Source organism: Solea solea, chromosome 1 (assembly GCF_958295425.1).
Source record: "Solea solea chromosome 1, fSolSol10.1, whole genome shotgun sequence".
Lineage (NCBI taxonomy): Eukaryota > Metazoa > Chordata > Actinopteri > Pleuronectiformes > Soleidae > Solea > Solea solea.
Window position 1 is genome coordinate 23,129,309 of NC_081134.1, and position 21,165 is coordinate 23,150,473.

Here is a 21,165-nt window from a genome sequence, read left to right on the forward strand (position 1 = left end):
CAGTGAAATCATTGCAAGATCAAACACTAAGGGTACAGAAGTATATCGTTTAAGATGTTAACTTCATTTGTGAGGTTTATATTACGGGACAGTAGAAAAATAAAAAAAATCCGGAAACAGCCTTATCTCAGCTGAATGCGCACACAAACAGACACCAATAGAAAAACACATCCAAACAGTGAAATCTTTGCAAAATCAAACACTGAGGGTACAGAACTAAATCTTTTAAGATGTTAACTTCATTTGTGAGGTTTATATTACGGGACAGTAGAAAAATAAAAAAAAATCCGGAAACAGCCTTATCTCAGCGTTTTGCGCACACAAACAGACACCAACAGAAAAACACATCCAAACAGTGAAATCATTGCAAAATCAAACACTAAGGATACAGAAGTATATCGTTTAAGATGTTAACTTCATTTGTGAGGTTTATATTACGGGACAGTTGAAAAATAAAAAAAATCCGGAAACAGCCTTATCCCAGCTCAATGCGCACACAAACAGACACCAATAGAAAAACACATCCAAACAGTGAAATATTTGCAAAATCAAACACTGAAGGTAAAGAAGTATATCATATAAGATCTTATGTTCATATGTGAGGTTTATGTTATGGGACAGTAGAAAAATAAAAAAAATCCGGAAACAGCCTTATCTCAGCTCAATGCGCACACAAACAGACACCAACAGAAAAACACATCCAAACAGTGAAATCATTGCAAAATCAAACACAAAGGGTACAGAAGTATATCGTTTAAGATGTTAACTTCATTTGTGAGGTTTATATTACGGGACAGTAGAAGAATGAAAAAAATCCGGAAACAGCCTTATCTCAGCTGAATGCGCACACAAACAGACACCAACAGAAAAACACATCCAAACAGTGAAATCATTGCAAAATCAAACACTAAGGGTACAGAAGTATATCGTTTAAGATGCTAACTTCATTTGTGAGGTTTATATTACGGGACAGTAGAAAAATTAAAAAAATCCGGAAACAGCCTTATCTCAGCTAAATGCGCACACAAACACACCAATAGAAAAACACATCCAAACAGTGAAATCTTTGCAAAATCAAACACTGAGGGTACAGAACTAAATCTTTTAAGATGTTAACTTCACTTGTGAGGTTTATATTACGGGACAGTAGAAAAATAAAAAAAAATCCGGAAACAGCCTTATCTCAGCTGAATGCGCACACAAACAGACGCCAATAGAAAAACACATCCAAACAGTGAAATCTTTGCAAAATCAAACACTGAAGGTAAAGAAGTATATCTTATAAGTTTTTAAGTTCATTTGTGAGGTTTATGTTATGGGACAGTAGAAAAATGAAAAAACAGCCTTATCTCAGCTGAATGGGCACACAAACAGACACCAATAGAAAAACACATGGTTATTTATGTTGAAAAAACATTTCTACAATGTTTTTTCAACAAATGTTGCTTTCACAACACACATTATTGTTGTAATCATATCATTATTATTAATATTATTATTATTGTTATCGCTGTTAATATCATTATTGTTATCATCACCATCATTATATTTATATCATTAATACATTGACATTATATTAATATAAAAAAACCAAAAACTCACGCACTCATTCTATTGGGAACAATGACATGATGATGCTGAAGGTGGCTCCACATTCGCTTCCGATTTTCATTAAGTTTCGATTCCACCTTAAAAAAATGCACGTTTCGGCCAGTAGGGAGAAGTGCAAATTCAGGAATGGTTGCAATAGAATTCAGTCAGCATTCATATTTGAGATGGACTTTCTCCTATAGTCCACAGTAGATATGGACATATAGGGGATCACTGGAAAAATAAGGAGCTGTAGTATGCAAAGCAGGTGACATATTTCATGGGAAATCATATTAGGCCATTAGAGGGCAGTGCAAAGTCACGAATTGTTGCAAAATAATTGTCAAAATCTTGACTTTTGAGCTTGATTTTCTCCAAAATTCTCAAACCAGGAAAATTCATCACAAATACCCGATCACGATATGACAATATCAAAATTCTAAGATCATATCTCGTCTCATGTCATGATATAGCTATAATATTGTCATGCCTTCCTCATCATAATTCACATTTCATTTGTCAGAGATAAAATATGAATCCATAACCCATTTTGAGAGGCAGGTTCTCATAAGGTTGGGAAGTGTCAACTATTTGGGTTGCCACTGATGGGTAGACTCCCCTGTTTAAATGTTGGAGTTTAGTATTTTGGGCAACACCATGTTAGTTTTTGAAACCAGAAACAACCATAGTTATAAGAGAAGGGATGGATACTGATAGCTTGTCCACTACAAATCCACCTATAACTGCAACATTGCAACCATGAAATGCAGAGCTGTCAATCACACACGGTGGGACTGACAGCTCTGCATTTAAATGTAAAATTAAATTTACATTGTGGACATGCAGCTCTACTAAAGAGGAACTGAGACCATAAACCCTTTAGAACAATGTATGCAGGGCACCAGACTAACTTTTTACTAGGAGCACAGTAGCCCCCCCTATAACTGAATGTTTTAGGAGAGCAAGCAGAACATTGAGGGGCGCACACCTTAAACATTTCCTCTCATTTTCACTGTATTACTGATCAATACTTTGAAAATAATTGCAGAAATTGCAATGTGCTGTTTAGAATTCCCAGTGAATTTTTATTGTGCACTTGTTTGTTAAAGAATAAGATCACATAAGAGACATTAAGTGTACATAAAATACCATCACTGTCACTACAGTACAATTATTAACTAGAAGTGGCCCGGTACTGTCCAGTACACAGAACCGGCACTTTTATTTGTGTACTGGCACATTTCACAAGATGCCGGCAATCTCTTATCAGTCCAATTGATGATTATGGTCCAGAGCAATAATGTCTCAGGGTACACTATGTGACGTTCACCTGTTCTCGCAAAAGTCAAGTGTTTATTCCTTGAGTTTGGAGTTTTTATTTTCTATCTAATCTCTATCTGGAAGACGACCGCTGTGGCGACCATCATCATGCTTCAAAAGCATGAGTTAGCTCATCCACACACTCATACTTTCTGATATAATAAAAATAAACATGGAGCTGGCAAGTTGAGGCTTGAAAATATCAGAGGACCATGCACAGAAGGGATTAAGCTGGGATATTGCCCGGTATCCTGGACTCTTTGTTAAAAAATTAATAAATTGATAAAGGTGAACCTGAATTTTCATTAACACTAAAACAAGGCCAGACCAAAAGTTTCACTCCCAGGGCTGGAGTATGCCAGATGTAATATTATTAGATATTAATGTAGATGTTATGCAAGAATTTGATGCACAAGCCTGTTTTCTTTGTGTATTACCTTAATGACTCTGTCCTGGCAGTGCTGGATGATCTTACACAGCTCCTCTGTACCCTGAGACTCGAGACTCTGATGAAGGATCTGCTCAAACATCTAGTAAAACACAATTTGTAGTTTTGTACCTAACTTTGTGACATACATGCATGTAACACCAGACAAACTGACTCATATAGGAATATCCCATGAAATAATGATAATATATGATAATGTACTACACCCAGTTCCACAGTCTGTATTGTGGCATGTCTGTAGACAACTATATCTGTTTAACTGTCCACTGAGTTATCAAACCGCCAAAAGATGTTCGCCTTTAGTTCTACTGTGTCCTTGATCAATGCCACAGTCAGAACCTCATCATCCAACTATTTGACAAACTCTAGTCAAACAGGAGCTACAGTGTAGGAAAATGATCAAGAAATAAAATGAGTGTCAATAAAATGATTAGCTCTCATAGAAACTTCCCATTGTGTTAACCAGTTAACCAATAACCCGAATTAGACTGGTTAGTCAGTAGTTGAGGTTTCACCTCTCTCATGGGGATCTGGGCCCTTTGGACAAACACTGACGGGCTGCTCACGTCAAACTGTTGCTGCAGACCCTCAAGGCTCAGGTTCACCTCCTTCTCATAGCAGCTGTGCATCTTAACTGGATGGAAAGCCAGCATGGCGATCTTCTCCATGTGCTGAGGAGGAAGACAAGAAGGGAGAGGAAGAGATGGATGAGGCATGGACAGATTTGGGAAAAATGTATAATTGTGTCTCACAATAAATATACTACTGCAAAAGTATCACTAATGTTACACTAGACAAATGCTGTTTAAATCACAAACATATCTGGAATAGGAGTATAGGAATTGCGGATAGATAACATTTGTTTTGTAAAGATCCAGATTCTTGTGCTTCAACTGCGAAAATCAGAGTGCATTTTCTATACATAATCATTATATCTTGTGCTTCAATTTATTTTCTCATGTTATGGGTTTTATTTAAAGCGACACAATTTTCAACCTTCACGTAATGTCTCTAAGCAGGGATGTTCCCATTATTCCCATATAGTATTTCTGATACATGTATTAAAAAAATTCATATTTAAAATACAAAATATGCTCTTTTCTGGAGATGATAAAAATTCCTTCATATTTTGTACCAATATATTTCCATTATGTGTATTTTATTTAAAATACTGTAACATACATCCTTTGAAAAAAAGTGATGACATAAGAAGACAAATTGCAGGATGCTGCTTCAGATTGGACGTCATGGTGCTTGTGCCTACTTTAATTTGCCAGGACTTGTTAAGATCACAATTAGTCTACATAAGAATTGAATTGAGTCAAGCGATTACCGTCAGAGCTGAGTTTCAAGACTTTAGAGCTCACTCTGTCGTTTACATCGATGACAGTGTTAAAGTCGCCACATAAAATAATTTTGTATCCGACCAATAGCGGTTCTTTAAGTCTTTTAAAAAGTTGAAAAATGTTTGTTCTCTCATGAGAGGTGTACATGTGTATCATTCGTATTTTTTCTCCTCGGTAAAAACAATCCAACATGAGCAATCTACAAGGAATTAAATTAGGAATTCATTAGTTTTACGAATAATAGTGACATCACCAGTTTTAGAAAAAAGATCCCACCATCAGCTTTACTTTCGCCAATAGAAATTACACTTAGACCTTTGTTCCACATGCTGGATACCTTTACTCTTTACTTGTGTTCAGTCTCAGTTCTTGACAACATAATATGTCAAAGTCAGTTTTCAACAAGAATTCAATTTGTTGGGCTCTAAAAGAATTTGATTGGATGCCATGGGCATTCCAAGATGAAACTTTGGGTGAGGTCATAAATGTTTGGGGGTGGTGTGGTTTGTGGTTTATGGTGTGGGTTTGTCGTCATTTTATAACTTATACTACAAGCTTTTCTTTTCTTTTTCTCTTCCTCTACAAAAGGTGTTTCATGATCATCATCAGGCTCTGGAGCGGGGAATTCAGGAGTGGGAGAGAAAGAGCCAAAGTTGTTGCTGTAAGGGGGGCTCTCTGCTACAGCCTGCGGGTAAAGCGGGGTGCCGCCGACTCGCTGACCCTGACCCTTATACCTATTCCAAGCCCTACCAGTAGAGGTCCCCCAAACCCCAATTTATGAGATGGAATAAAATGATATCAAAGTTTAGTTGGGGTGGCAAAAGATCCACAATAAGACTGGAAACTCTCCAGCTGCCAAAAGAAGAAGGAGGGATGAGACTTCCAAAATTAAAGGAATACTACCATGCGGCCCAATTGAGATATATTGTAGGTTGGTGCAAACCAGACACAGTGAAATGAAATAGAAAAAGAGTTTGGAGAAAACCCAGTACAGAATATAATTGGGGATAAAGAAACATACAAGAAGATTCAAAACCAAATAGACACAATCACGATGTTCACATACAAAATATGGTTCAGCATAATAAAAAAATATAAGATACAGAAAGACACTAATTTATTGAATAGGATAGCAATTTTACACCGACTAGGTACGATATAGGATTTAAACAGTGGACAACAAAGGGAATCACAGCATGGTGTGTTATGGTGAAAGATGGACAGCTTGAGAGTTTCCAAAATATGACAGAAAAAAAGGATTTAGATAATCAATCATGAATTCTGTGGATTCCTGCAACTTAGAGACTACTATATGAAAGAGACCAGGGTGGACTCCTCCTGAGAAGTGAATAGTGTGATCCAGATCATCATAATCAACGCATACAAAGAAACCACAATTAGAATTATATTGGGACTATATAAAAAAATGCTACAAAATACATAAAAAAAAAAGATGGGAATCAGGATTTAACATAAAACTTAGTGATGAAGATTGGCTAAGATTGGTATAATCTGCCAGACATTAGCCTCATGTATGAAACAAAGTGATTTTGAAGCAGAAACATATTTAGGTTACAAGGTCAGAGCTGCAGTGACTTCCTGACAAGTACAAATGAGCATTTCATGGGTTGTACTGGCAACACATATGACAAACGTTGGGTGGCTGGGAGATTTTTTTTAATCAGTCTTGAATATGTCAAAGATTACCCACAATATTAACTTTGAAGCATTGTTAGTTTTGTGTAGCATCAGATAAAACATGTACTCCCTCCCCTCTTAATTTGAAAAGAGGTCATTTGTAATATGGAAATGATTGAATATTTGGTGGTTTTGAGGAGGACTGATGCAGGACAAAAGTATTAATCTTTTATGACAACAATTCTTGGGAGTGAACATTCCTGCCATATACTCAAGTGTATTGTGAAAACAATGTTCAGTGTTCTATTGATCTATTAATAAAATGTTTTCATTTGAATTCCAATTTGCCAAGAGACCTTCTTACAAGAAAGTGTGCCATATGCACTAACACAGTGGAAATTAATCATAATGAAGCCTGAGGGTTAAGGAAACAGTTTGTCATCAACTAAATACTGTAGGTGTCCAAAGCCTGAGGGTCAAACTCTTTCCCCGGATGAAGCAGAATCCAGTCACGTTAACTGTGCGTTGTAAGAATGGAAAAGACTGTCATAAAAAATAATAATAATTACAACACCCACACTGTATCAACATTCAGAGTGGACTTAATTTTTAAGAATAGAGGGATAGATTTAGTGTATAGCCTACTTGTTAAATAGACAGGATACCTGCAGCAGCAGCACCAGCGAAGCTCTCTGAACAGATCAGCAATGTGACCCACAGTCCTCACAACCGAAGACGCAGCCGAAACACAGCAAGCGGTTCCGCGAAAACGGGAGCTTTGCAGCTGCGGGTCCGGGTGAGAGGACATCGGTTCTCACAGTGGAACTGTTCAGACAGAAAGTCTGGCTCCCGTGTAACGTCGCAGACAACACCATCTGCATTTAAACACTAAACTTTCGCAAAAAACAGCAAAGCGAAAAAGAAAAAAAAAGAGCATGGAACATTTACATGTGCATATATTATTATTAACTATATTTCGATTAATGCGTGTATGTGTGTTTAAATACATGTGTATGTATGTATTTTCAATGAGTGAAAAGACGTAGTTACTGTAATTAACGAACACATTTTAGCAATAACTCTTTAGCCACCTGGCCTGCTGTTTAGCTCATTATAATGTAAAATTTCACTTACCTCTACATTTTTGAGCATCTTGCTGTGACATGTCAATAGCCTCCCTCTACCACCAACTTCCCCAGTAATTCCTTGGTCAGCGACTGATGCTGCAACTCCATTACATGTTCATCCACCTGCTGAGCAGACAGTAACCTGTTCACGTTTTGGATATTAATCCGCTGCTGCTGTGGTGGGGAACTACGTTGCGTTGGAGTGTGATGATGGTCGATAATTATCTTAAAGCTACAGTAGTAGTTGAAATAAACTGCCCCTTTGTTTCACCATACATGCATGGCAGAAATGTTCGCTTCCAAGATTTTTTGTAATAAAAACATTACAGATTAATCCTCTGCATTCTTTGTGCTTTTGGATTTTTTTTTGAGGATATCTTTGGCTGTGTTGATGCAAATTGCTTCAAATTTGGTGTAGGTGAAGTTATTTTCCACTGTCAGGGAATATCAACATTTTTCATTATCATATAACACACAATTCAATCAATATCTGAAGCTAAAATGATGTGGGTGTATTTTAGGGATATCATAGTATGGTGTGAATGTGGGTTTAGGAATGAATGTGTGTGTGTGTGTGTGTCTGTGTGTGTGTGTGTGTCTGTGTGTCTGTGTGTATGTGCAACTCCAGGCACTTCTTGTTCTCACATCAAGTTCAAATCGACATGATACACAGGCACTACAAAGAGGCTCATACACACATGCACTCCTTTGAGTAAAAAACAGGCATCTTGAGGGACTTCAAAGACTTGCCCTCTACGTGAACCCAAACAAAAGTCTGGTTTTGTTTACACAGGTGCAATTACAGGTAAACACAATGTTTCACTTTGTTTGGGGCTCAATTCATCCTGACTGTTAAAGACACAGCCTCAGACGCTGAAGACCTCGACCTCATCAACATCAGTCACAATGTACTGAAAAAGAAAAAGGTTAAATAATTTATCAAAACTAACCCTAACCCTATCATATTATAGTGATTACATGTAAAATAATTACATCAAATCAAACATACATTTGTATGACCTGTGTGATCATCCGTTTTTGATGAAGTTTAAAATCCATAATTTGTATTAGTAGTGTATGATTTCACTTTCACTGAACTCAGTACCACTTATACTTCATAAACTAGTAGTATGAAATACTTTTACTGTATATGTTTTGGAGGAATATAGGCTCAAACTTCACTTTTTGCAACAAATAACAGGGTAATCATTTTTTGGCTATCAGGCAACTGTAATTTCACAGTATTGTTTTGTCAGCTGCCTAAATTATGTAAAATCCGATTAATGCTATGCTATTTATTTAAATCAAGTCTCACAACAAAGTGTGTAATAAATGAGGGTTAGGGTTAGGGTTATTACATGAAAGCCAGTGCATCTGAATACTTTTCAGATGCACTGATTACACTGAAATGATTTTCTTCACACATTTTGAATATGAAAATGCTCAGTGGGACCTGAGGAAGTGGACCTGAGGTGTTGCCAAGGGGGAAGTAATCCTCACAGCAGGCTCCCTGCTAAGTGAAATTCATTTTTGTGTTGGGGATGCAACTGCTCAAATGGATCAAATACCTGAAACTGTGTGAGAATTCCAAGCATCAATAAACCGTTGGATTCCAATGCTGGCAGCTCAGGTTCGAAAAGTATCGAACTGTGGTGTCCTCCATATCAAGAAGCTCTTGGTCCACCAGGTGAACCAAGGTGGCCTTCAGTGGGAGTGTTGCTGTGGTTCTGTAAAAATGCAGAGCAGAAGGGAATTAAAAAAAAAAGTTTTCTGTTGCTTTTAGGTTTCAAGCCCAGTCAATGGAACACATTTTAGGAAATATTAATGTTATTCCAAGATTATCTTTTACTTTTCACATGCCATATAACTCAGAAAAGATTTGTGGGAAAAAGAAATGCAAATAATTTCATGACCACTGTCTGATATAATCTAGTAACATGTATCGATATAGACACACAGGAGCTATATACACAACCACCCCGACACTCCACTGTCCAAGTACTGAAAAATACATACCCACACACACATCACATATGGTTTTGAGAGAAATGATGTTTAGAAACACTTTTAATTACCCTTGTTAATGCTGTCTCTGTGTATCCTGACAGTTTTTCTTGCACATACAGTGAGAGATAAAATTGTCCTCCATGGTCCACCCTCACTTGGTCCACAAAGGCCATAGGTCACAACAGCATTCCTGCTTAAGCAATGAAAAGGGAAATAAAAAATAAAAAGACATTAACCGGCTCATTCTGTCATGAGGCCGTGTCTCAAATTCCACATCCTATCACAAGTTAATAAGACATATTTCATATATACGGGGGGAGAGTGGCTCAGTGGTTAAGACCGGTACCCTGTGTGCGAAAGACAGCATGGTCGTAATGGTCACAAGTTCGGCTCCGCCCCTGGCTTACTGTACTCAATTCCATTGTTAGTCGCTTTGGATAAAAGTGTCTGCTAAATGACATGTTATGGAATATTTTAATGGGTTCATCAACTGGCCCTCGCTTATTACAGTGCTGCTTCACAGTATGTATCCTTTAATTTATAAGACCACCTAAATACATAAAATACAAATACAATACAAATACAATACAAACAATAGAAGAGAAGGGATGGAAACAACCATAGTTAGTGGAGAAGGGTTTTTTTTACATTGTGGACATGCACCTCTACTGAAGAGGAACTAAGAACATAAACCCTTTAGAACAATGTTTGGAGGGCATCTGACTAACGTTTTACAAGGAGCACAGTAGGGGTGTAAACTGAACATTTTAGGAGAGCAAGCAAAACATTTAGGGGCGCACACCTTAAATTGACTTGCAAAGCAAATATTAATATTTCCGCTCATTTTCACTGTATTACTGATCAATACTTTGAAAATAATTGCAGAAATTGCAATGTGCTGTTTAGAATTCCCAGTGAATTTTTATTGTGCACTTGTTTGTTAAAGAATAAGATCACATAAGAGACATTAAGTGTACATAAAATACCATCACTGTCACTACAGTACAATTATTAACTAGAAGTGGCCCGGTACTGTCCAGTACACAGAACCGGCACTTTTATTGTGTACTGGCACATTTCACAAGATGCCGGCAATCTCTTATCAGTCCAATTGATGATTATGGTCCAGAGCAATAATGTCTCAGGGTACACTATGTGACGTTCACCTGTTCTCGCAAAAGTCAAGTGTTTATTCCTTGAGTTTGGAGTTTTTATTTTCTATCTAATCTCTATCTGGAAGACGACCGCTGTGGCGACCATCATCATGCTTCAAAAGCATGAGTTAGCTCATCCACACACTCATACTTTCTGATATAATAAAAATAAACATGGAGCTGGCAAGTTGAGGCTTGAAAATATCAGAGGACCATGCACAGAAGGGATTAAGCTGCGATATTACCCGGTATCCTGGACTCTTTGTTAAAAAATTAATAAATTGATAAAGGTGAACCTGAATTTTCATTAACACTAAAACAAGGCCAGACCAAAAGTTTCACTCCCAGGGCTGGAGTATGCCAGATGTAATATTATTAGATATTAATGTAGATGTTATGCAAGAATTTGATGCACAAGCCTGTTTTCTTTGTGTATTACCTTAATGACTCTGTCCTGGCAGTGCTGGATGATCTTACACAGCTCCTCTGTACCCTGAGACTCGAGACTCTGATGAAGGATCTGCTCAAACATCTAGTAAAACACAATTTGTAGTTTTGTACCTAACTTTGTGACATACATGCATGTAACACCAGACAAACTGACTCATATAGGAATATCCCATGAAATAATGATAATATATGATAATGTACTTCACCCAGTTCCACAGTCTGTATTGTGGCATGTCTCTAGACAACTATATCTATTTAACTGTCCACTGAGTTATCAAACCGCCAAAAGATGCTCGCCTTTAGTTCTACTGTGTCCTTGATCAATGCCACAGTCAGAACCTCATCATCCAACTATTTGACAAACTCTAGTCAAACAGGAGCTACAGTGTAGGAAAATGATCAAGAAATAAAATGAGTGTCAATAAAATGATTAGCTCTCATAGAAACTTCCCATTGTGTTAACCAGTTAACCAATAACCCATATTAGACTGGTTAGTCAGTAGTTGAGGTTTCACCTCTCTCATGGGGATCTGGGCCCTTTGGACAAACACTGACGGGCTGCTCACGTCAAACTGTTGCTGCAGACCCTCAAGGCTCAGGTTCACCACCTTCTCATAGCAGCTGTGCATCTTAACTGGATGGAAAGCCAGCATGGCAATCTTCTCCATGTGCTGAGGAGGAAGACAAGAAGGGAGAGGAAGAGATGGATGAGGCATGGACAGATTTGGGAAAAATTTATAATTGTGTCTCACAATAAATATACTACTGCAAAAGTATCACTAATGTTACACTAGACAAATGCTGTTTAAATCACAAACATATCTGGAATAGGAGTATAGGAATTGCGGATAGATAACATTTGTTTTGTAAAGATCCAGATTCTTGTGCTTCAACTGCGAAAATCAGAGTGCATTTTCTATACATAATCCTTATATCTTGTGCTTCAATTTATTTTCTCATGTTATGGGTTTTATTTAAAGTGACACAATTTTCAACCTTCACGTTATGTCTCTAAGCAGGGATGGGAAGTATTTCTGATACATGTATTAAAAAAATACATATTTAAAATACAAAATATGCTCTTTTCTGGAGATGATAAAAATTCCTTCATATTTTGTACCAATATATTTCCATTATGTGTATTTTATTTAAAATACTGTAACATACATCCTTTGAAAAAAAGTGATGACATAAGAAGACAAATTGCAGGATGCTGCTTCAGATTGGACGTCATGGTGCTTGTGCCTACTTTAATTTGCCAGGACTTGTTAAGATCACAATTAGTCTACATAAGAATTGAATTGAGTCAAGCGATTACCGTCAGAGCTGAGTTTCAAGACTTTAGAGCTCACTCTGTCGTTTACATCGATGACAGTGTTAAAGTCGCCACATAAAATAATTTTGTATCCGACCAATAGCGGTTCTTTAAGTCTTTTAAAAAGTTGAAAAATGTTTGTTCTCTCATGAGAGGTGTACATGTGTATCATTCGTATTTTTTCTCCTCGGTAAAAACAATCCAACATGAGCAATCTACAAGGAATTAAATTAGGAATTCATTCGTTTTACGAATAATAGTGACATCACCAGTTTTAGAAAAAAGATCCCACCATCAGCTTTACTTTCGCCAATAGAAATTACACTTAGACCTTTACTCTTTACTTGTGTTCAGTCTCAGTTCTTGACAACATAATATGTCAAAGTCAGTTTTCAACAAGAATTCAATTTGTTGGGCTCTAAAAGAATTTGATTGGATGCCATGGGCATTCCAAGATGAAACTTTGGGTGAGGTCATAAATGTTTGGGGGGAAGCTATGGTGTGGGTTTGTCGTCATTTTATAACTTATACTACAAGCTTTTCTTTTCTTTTTCTCTACCTCTACTAAAGGTGTTTCATGATCATCATCAGGCTCTGGAGCGGGGAATTCAGGAGTGGGAGAGAAAGAGCCAAAGTTGTTGCTGTAAGGGGGGCTCTCTGCTACAGCCTGCGGGTAAAGCGGGGTGCCGCCAACTCGCTGACCCTGACCCTTATACCTATTCCAAGCCCTACCAGTAGAGGTCCCCCAAACCCCAATTTATGAGATGGAATAAAATGATATCAAAGTTTAGTTGGGGTGGCAAAAGATCCACAATAAGACTGGAAACTCTCCAGCTGCCAAAAGAAGAAGGAGGGATGAGACTTCCAAAATTAAAGGAATACTACCATGCGGCCCAATTGAGATATATTGTAGGTTGGTGCAAACCAGACACAGTGAAATGAAATAGAAAAAGAGTTTGGAGAAAACCCAGTACAGAATATAATTGGGGATAAAGAAACATACAAGAAGATTCAAAACCAAATAGACACAATCACGATGTTCACATACAAAATATGGTTCAGCATAATAAAAAAATATAAGATACAGAAAGACACTAATTTATTGAATAGGATAGCAATTTTACACCGACTAGGTACGATATAGGATTTAAACAGTGGACAACAAAGGGAATCACAGCATGGTGTGTTATGGTGAAAGATGGACAGCTTGAGAGTTTCCAAAATATGACAGAAAAAAAGGATTTAGATAATCAATCATGAATTCTGTGGATTCCTGCAACTTAGAGACTACTATATGAAAGAGACCAGGGTGGACTCCTCCTGAGAAGTGAATAGTGTGATCCAGATCATCATAATCAACGCATACAAAGAAACCACAATTAGAATTATATTGGGACTATATAAAAAATGCTACAAAATACATTAAAAAAAAAGATGGGAATCAGGATTTAACATAAAACTTAGTGATGAAGATTGGCTAAGATTGGTATAATCTGCCAGACATTAGCCTCATGTATGAAACAAAGTGATTTTGAAGCAGAAACATATTTAGGTTACAAGGTCAGAGCTGCAGTGACTTCCTGACAAGTACAAATGAGCATTTCATGGGTTGTACTGGCAACACATATGACAAATGTTGGGTGGCTGGGAGATTTTTTTTTAATCAGTCTTGAATATGTCAAAGATTACCCACAATATTAACTTTGAAGCATTGTTAGTTTTGTGTAGCATCAGATAAAACATGTACTCCCTCCCCTCTTAATTTGAAAAGAGGTCATTTGTAATATGGAAATGATTGAATATTTGGTGGTTTTGAGGAGGACTGATGCAGGACAAAAGTATTAATCTTTTATGACAGCAATTCTTGGGAGTGAACATTCCTGCCATATACTCAAGTGTATTGTGAAAACAATGTTCAGTGTTCTATTGATCTATTAATAAAATGTTTTCATTTGAATTCCAATTTGCCAAGAGACCTTCTTACAAGAAAGTGTGCCATATGCACTAACACAGTGGAAATTAATCATAATGAAGCCTGAGGGTTAAGGAAACAGTTTGTCATCAACTAAATACTGTAGGTGTCCAAAGCCTGAGGGTCAACCTCTTTCCCCGGATGAAGCAGAATCCAAGTCACGTTAACTGTGCGTTGTAAGAATGGAAAAGACTGTCATAAAAAATAATAATAATTACAACACCCACACTGTATCAACATTCAGAGTGGACTTAATTTTTAAGAATAGAGGGATAGATTTAGTGTATAGCCTACTTGTTAAATAGACAGGATACCTGCAGCAGCAGCACCAGCGAAGCTCTCTGAACAGATCAGCAATGTGACCCACAGTCCTCACAACCGAAGACGCAGCCGAAACACAGCAAGCGGTTCCGCGAAAACGGGAGCTTTGCAGCTGCGGGTCCGGGTGAGAGGACATCGGTTCTCACAGTGGAACTGTTCAGACAGAAAGTCTGGCTCCCGTGTAACGTCGCAGACAACACCATCTGCATTTAAACACTAAACTTTCGCTATATTTCGATTAATGCGTGTATGTGTGTTTAAATACATGTGTATGTATGTATTTTCAATGAGTGAAAAGACGTAGTTACTGTAATTAACGAACACATTTTAGCAATAACTCTTTAGCCACCTGGCCTGCTGTTTAGCTCATTATAATGTAAAATTTCACTTACCTCTACATTTTTGAGCATCTTGCTGTGACATGTCAATAGCCTCCCTCTACCACCAACTTCCCCAGTAATTCCTTGGTCAGCGACTGATGCTGCAACTGCATTACATGTTCATCCACCTGCTGAGCAGACACTAACCTGTTCACGTTTTGGATATTAATCCGCTGCTGCTGTGGTGGGGAACTACGTTGCGTTGGAGTGTGATGATGGTCGATAATTATCTTAAAGCTACAGTAGTAGTTGAAATAAAGTGCCCCTTTGTTTCACCATACAGGCATGGCAGAAATGTTCGCTTCCAAGATTTTTTGTAATAAAAACATTACAGATTAATCCTCTGCATTCTTTGTGCTTTTGGATTTTTTTTTGAGGATATCTTTGGCTGTGTTGATGCAAATTGCTTCAAATTTGGTGTAGGTGAAGTTATTTTCCACTGTCAGGGAATATCAACATTTTTCATTATCATATAACACACAATTCAATCAATATCTGAAGCTAAAATGATGTGGGTGTATTTTAGGGATATCATAGTATGGTGTGAATGTGGGTTTAGGAATGAATGTGTGTGTGTGTGTGTGTGTGTGTGTGTGTGTGTGTCTGTGTGTGTGTGTGTGTGTGTGTGTGTGTGTGTGTCTGTGTGTATGTGCAACTCCAGGCACTTCTTGTTCTCACATCAAGTTCAAATCGACATGATACACAGGCACTACAAAGAGGCTCATACACACATGCACTCCTTTGAGTAAAAAACAGGCATCTTGAGGGACTTCAAAGACTTGCCCTCTACGTGAACCCAAACAAAAGTCTGGTTTTGTTTACACAGGTGCAATTACAGGTAAACACAATGTTTCACTTTGTTTGGGGCTCAATTCATCCTGACTGTTAAAGACACAGCCTCAGACGCTGAAGACCTCGACCTCATCAACATCAGTCACAATGTACTGAAAAAGAAAAAGGTTAAATAATTTATCAAAACTAACCCTAACCCTATCATATTATAGTGATTACATGTAAAATAATTACATCAAATCAAACATACATTTGTATGACCTGTGTGATCATCCGTTTTTGATGAAGTTTAAAATCCATAATTTGTATTAGTAGTGTATGATTTCACTTTCACTGAACTCAGTACCACTTATACTTCATAAACTAGTAGTATGAAATACTTTTACTGTATATGTTTTGGAGGAATATAGGCTCAAACTTCACTTTTTGCAACAAATAACAGGGTAATCATTTTTTGGCTATCAGGCAACTGTAATTTCACAGTATTGTTTTGTCAGCTGCCTAAATTATGTAAAATCCGATTAATGCTATGCTATTTTTTTAAATCAAGTCTCACAACAAAGTGTGTAATAAATGAGGGTTAGGGTTAGGGTTATTACATGAAAGCCAGTGCATCTGAATACTTTTCAGATGCACTGATTACACTGAAATGATTTTCTTCACACATTTTGAATTTGAAAATGCTCAGTGGGACCTGAGGAAGTGGACCTGAGGTGTTGCCAAGGGGGAAGTAATCCTCACAGCAGGCTCCCTGCTAAGTGAAATTCATTTTTGTGTTGGGGATGCAACTGCTCAAATGGATCAAATACCTGAAACTGTGTGAGAATTCCAAGCATCAATAAACCGTTGGATTCCAATGCTGGCAGCTCAGGTTCGAAAAGTATCGAACTGTGGTGTCCTCCATATCAAGAAGCTCTTGGTCCACCAGGTGAACCAAGGTGGCCTTCAGTGGGAGTGTTGCTGTGGTTCTGTAAAAATGCAGAGCAGAAGGGAATTAAAAAAAAAAGTTTTCTGTTGCTTTTAGGTTTCAAGCCCAGTCAATGGAACACATTTTAGGAAATATTAATGTTATTCCAAGATTATCTTTTACTTTTCACATGCCATATAACTCAGAAAAGATTTGTGGGGAAAAGAAATGCAAATAATTTCATGACCACTTTCTGATATAATCTAGTAACATGTATCGATATAGACACACAGGAGCTATATACACAACCACCCCGACACTCCACTGTCCAAGTACTGAAAAATACATACCCACACACACATCACATATGGTTTTGAGAAAAATAATGTTTAGAAACACTTTTAATTACCCTTGTTAATGCTGTCTCTGTGTATCCTGACAGTTTTTCTTGCACATACAGTGAGAGATAAAATTGTCCTCCATGGTCCACCCTCACTTGGTCCACAAAGGCCATAGGTCACAACAGCATTCCTGCTTAAGCAATGAAAAGGGAAATAAAAAATAAAAAGACATTAACCGGCTCATTCTGTCATGAGGCCGTGTCTCAAATTCCACATCCTATCACAAGTTAATAAGACATATTTCATATATACGGGGGTAGAGTGGCTCAGTGGTTAAGACCGGTACCCTGTGTGCGAAAGACAGCATGGTCGTAATGGTCACAAGTTCGGCTCCGCCCCTGGCTTACTGGACTCAATTCAATTGTTAGTCGCTTTGGATAAAAGTGTCTGCTAAATGACATGTTATGGAATATTTTAATGGGTTCATCAACTGGCCGTCGCTTATTACAGTGCTGCTTCACAGTATGTATCGTTTAATTTATAAGACCACCTAAATACATAAAATACAAATACAATACAAATACAATACAAACAATAGAAGAGAAGGGATGGAAACAACCATAGTTAGTGGAGAAGGGTTTTTTTTACATTGTGGACATGCAGCTCTACTGAAGAGGAACTAAGACCATAAACCCTTTAGAACAATGTTTGGAGGGCATCTGACTAACGTTTTACAAGGAGCACAGTAGGGGTGTAACTGAACATTTTAGGAGAGCAAGCAAAACATTTAGGGGCGCACACCTTAAATTGACTTGCAAAGCAAATATTAATATTTCCGCTCATTTTCACTGTATTACTGATCAATACTTTGATAATAATTGCAGAAATTGCAATGTGCTGTTTAGAATTCTAAGTGAATTATATTGTGCACTTGTTTGTTGAAGAATAAGATCACATAAGAGACATTAAGTGTACAGAAAATATAATCACTGTCATTACAGTACAATTATTAACTAGTGCTTGAAGTGGCCCGGTACTTTCCAGTTCACAGAACCGGCACTTTTATTTCCGTACTGGGACTTTTAACAAGATGCCGGTAATTTCTTGAGATTATCAGTCCAATTCATGATTATTGTCCAGAGCAATAATGTCTCAGGGAACACTATGTGACGTTCACCTGTTCTCGCTAAATTCCTTGAGTTTAGAGTTTTTATTTTCTATCTAATCTCTATCTGGAAGAGATGACCGCTGTGGCGACCATCATCATGCTTCAAAAACTTCAAAAGCATGAGTTAGCTCATCCACAGCTAACTCATATACTTTCTGATATAATAAAAATAAACATGGAGCTGGCAAGTTGAGGCTTGAAAATATCAGAGGACCATGTACAGAAGGGATTAAGCTGTCCAGTATCTTGGACTATTTTGCTCAAAACAAGATCAATTGATAAAGTTAGGTTGCCATGGAGATTTATTCTCTGAAGCTCTGCCAGACCAGGGTAAGGGCCAGTAGAGATTAAAACTACTGATGATTCCATTTGGTTAGCTGTCACTGTTATTGGTAAATAATTGAATTAACCCCCATGAAAATATTATGCTGTATGTCATCTTATATTTTTTTGACTGTAATCAATTTTACAATCATTCATACCTACGGTGGTCATTATTAGAGGTTTGATAATATTCTACATATATTATTGCATTATTTTGTCAACATGAGGAGTTAAAGGCTCCAGAAAAAGAAAAAAAAACACTGAATGCTGCCACTGTGAAAGGTCAACTGTTAAGAAACCGGTAAAGATGTTGTCTATGTACAGTGCCCTGAGATATTGTATGTTATGATTTGGCGCTATACAAATAAAATTGAATTGAATTGAATTGAATTAAAGATCCGAAAACAGCCTTATCTCAGAGTATCCAAACAGTGAAATCATTGCAAAATCAAACACTGAAGGTATATAATTATATCTTATAAGATGTTAACTTTATTTGTGAGGTTTATGTTATGGGACAGTAGAAAAAATCTGTAAATAGCCTTATCTCAGCGTAATTCAAACACTGAAGGTATATAACTATATCTTATAAGACGTTAACTTCATTTGTGAGGTTTATGTTATGGGACAGTAGAAAAATGAAAAAAGACAGAAAACAGCCTTATCTCAGCTGAATGTGCACACAAACAGACACCAATAGAAGAACACATCCCAACAGTGAAATCATTGCAAAAGCAAACACTGAGGGTAAAGAACTAAATCATTTAAGATTTTAACTTCATTTGTGAGGTTTAGGTTATGGGAGAGTAGAAAAATGAAAAAAGTCAGAAAACAGCATTATCAAAGCTGAATGAGCCCACAAACAGACACCAATAGAAAAACACATCCCAACAGTGAAATCATTGCAAAATCAAACACTGAGGGTACAGAACTACATATTTTAAGATGTTAACTTCATTTGTGAGGTTTATGTTATGGGACAGTAGAAAAATGAAAAATATCCAAAAATAGCCTTATCTCAGCTGAATGCGCACACAAAACAGACACCAATAGAAAAACACATCCCGACAGTGAAATCATTGCAAAATCAAACACTGAGGGTACAGAACTAAATCTTTTAAGATGTTAACTTCATTTGTGAGGTTTATGTTATGGGACAGTTGAAAAATGAAAAAATTCCGAAAACAGCCTTATCTCAGCTGAATGCGCACAAAAACAGACACAAATAGAAAAACACATCCAAACAGTGAAATCATTGCAAAATCAAACACTGAGGGTACAGAAGTATATCTCATGAGATGTTAACTTTATGTTTCAGGTTTATGTTATGGGACAGTAGAAAAATGAAAAAAGTCAGAAAACAGCCGTATCCCAGCTGAATGCGCACAAAAACAGACACAAATAGAAAAACACATCCAAACAGTGAAATCATTGCAAAATCAAACACTGAAGGTATATAACCATATCTTATAATATTGTAACTTTATTTTTGAGGTTTATGTTATGGGACAGTAGAAAAAAGGAAAAAAGTCAGAAAACAGCCGTATCCCAGCTGAATGCGCACAAAAACAGACACAAATAGAAAAACACATCCAAACAGTGAAATCATTGCAAAATCAAACACTGAAGGTATATGACTATATCTTTTAAGATTTTAACTTTATTTGTGAGGTTTATGTTATGGGACAGTAGAAAAAAGGAAAAAGTCAGAAAACAGCCGTATCCCTGCTGAATGCGCACAAAAACAGACACAAATAGAAAAACACATCCAAACAGTGAAATCATTGCAAAATCAAACACTGAAGGTACATAAGTATATCTTATAAGATGTTAACTTCATTTGTGGGTTTTATATTATAGGAATTATTACAAAAAACACACCGAACGGCTTACCTTTGACCTTTCCAAAGGTTGCACAGGTCTGAAACTCTGCACCCGGGGATTAGTCTTAGTCCCAGATACACATACGGAAAAATCAGACTCCTGGCCCAATGCCTTTAGGAATTATTACAAAAAACACACCTGAAAGGCTGACCTTTGACCTTTCTGAAGGCTGCACAGGTCTGAAACTCAGCACCTTGGATTAGCCTTAGTCCCTGATACACATACGGAAAAATTAGACTCCTGGCTCAATGCCTTTACAAATTATTACAAAAAACACACCAGAAAGGCTGACCTTTAACCTTTCCCAAGGTTGCACGGGTGTGAAACTCAGCAACCTAGATCAGCCTTAGTCCCTGATACACATACGGAAAAATCTGACTCCTGGCCTAATGCCTTTAGGAATTATTACAAAAAACACATCCAAACGGGTGACCTTTGACCTTTCCAAAGGTAGCACGGGTCTGAAACGGCACCCTGGATCAGCCGTAGTTCCTGATACAAATACGGAAAAATCTGACTCCTTGCTCAATGCCTTTAGGAATTATTACAAAAAACACACAGGAACGGCTGACCTTTGACCTTTCTGAAGGTTGCACAGGTCTGAAACTCGACACCCGAGATTAGTCTTAGTCCCTGATACACATACGGAAAAATCTGACTCCTGGCTCAATGCATTTAGGA

The 21,165-nt window shown here is 37.3% G+C and overlaps 1 protein-coding gene across 1 annotated transcript; it reads right to left on the reverse strand.

Moving 5' to 3' along the window:
* Positions 1–3,130: 3,130 nt before the first annotated feature.
* Positions 3,131–7,593, reverse strand: LOC131469864 (protein Niban 2-like). The gene is made up of 3 exons (XM_058645275.1): positions 7,477–7,593; positions 3,925–4,029; positions 3,131–3,440 (listed from the first exon to the last, which is right to left on the reverse strand). Exons 1-3 carry the CDS (start codon positions 7,492–7,494, stop codon positions 3,303–3,305), a joined length of 261 nt encoding a protein of 86 aa, XP_058501258.1. The 5' UTR covers positions 7,495–7,593; the 3' UTR covers positions 3,131–3,302.
* Positions 7,594–21,165: the final 13,572 nt, after the last annotated feature.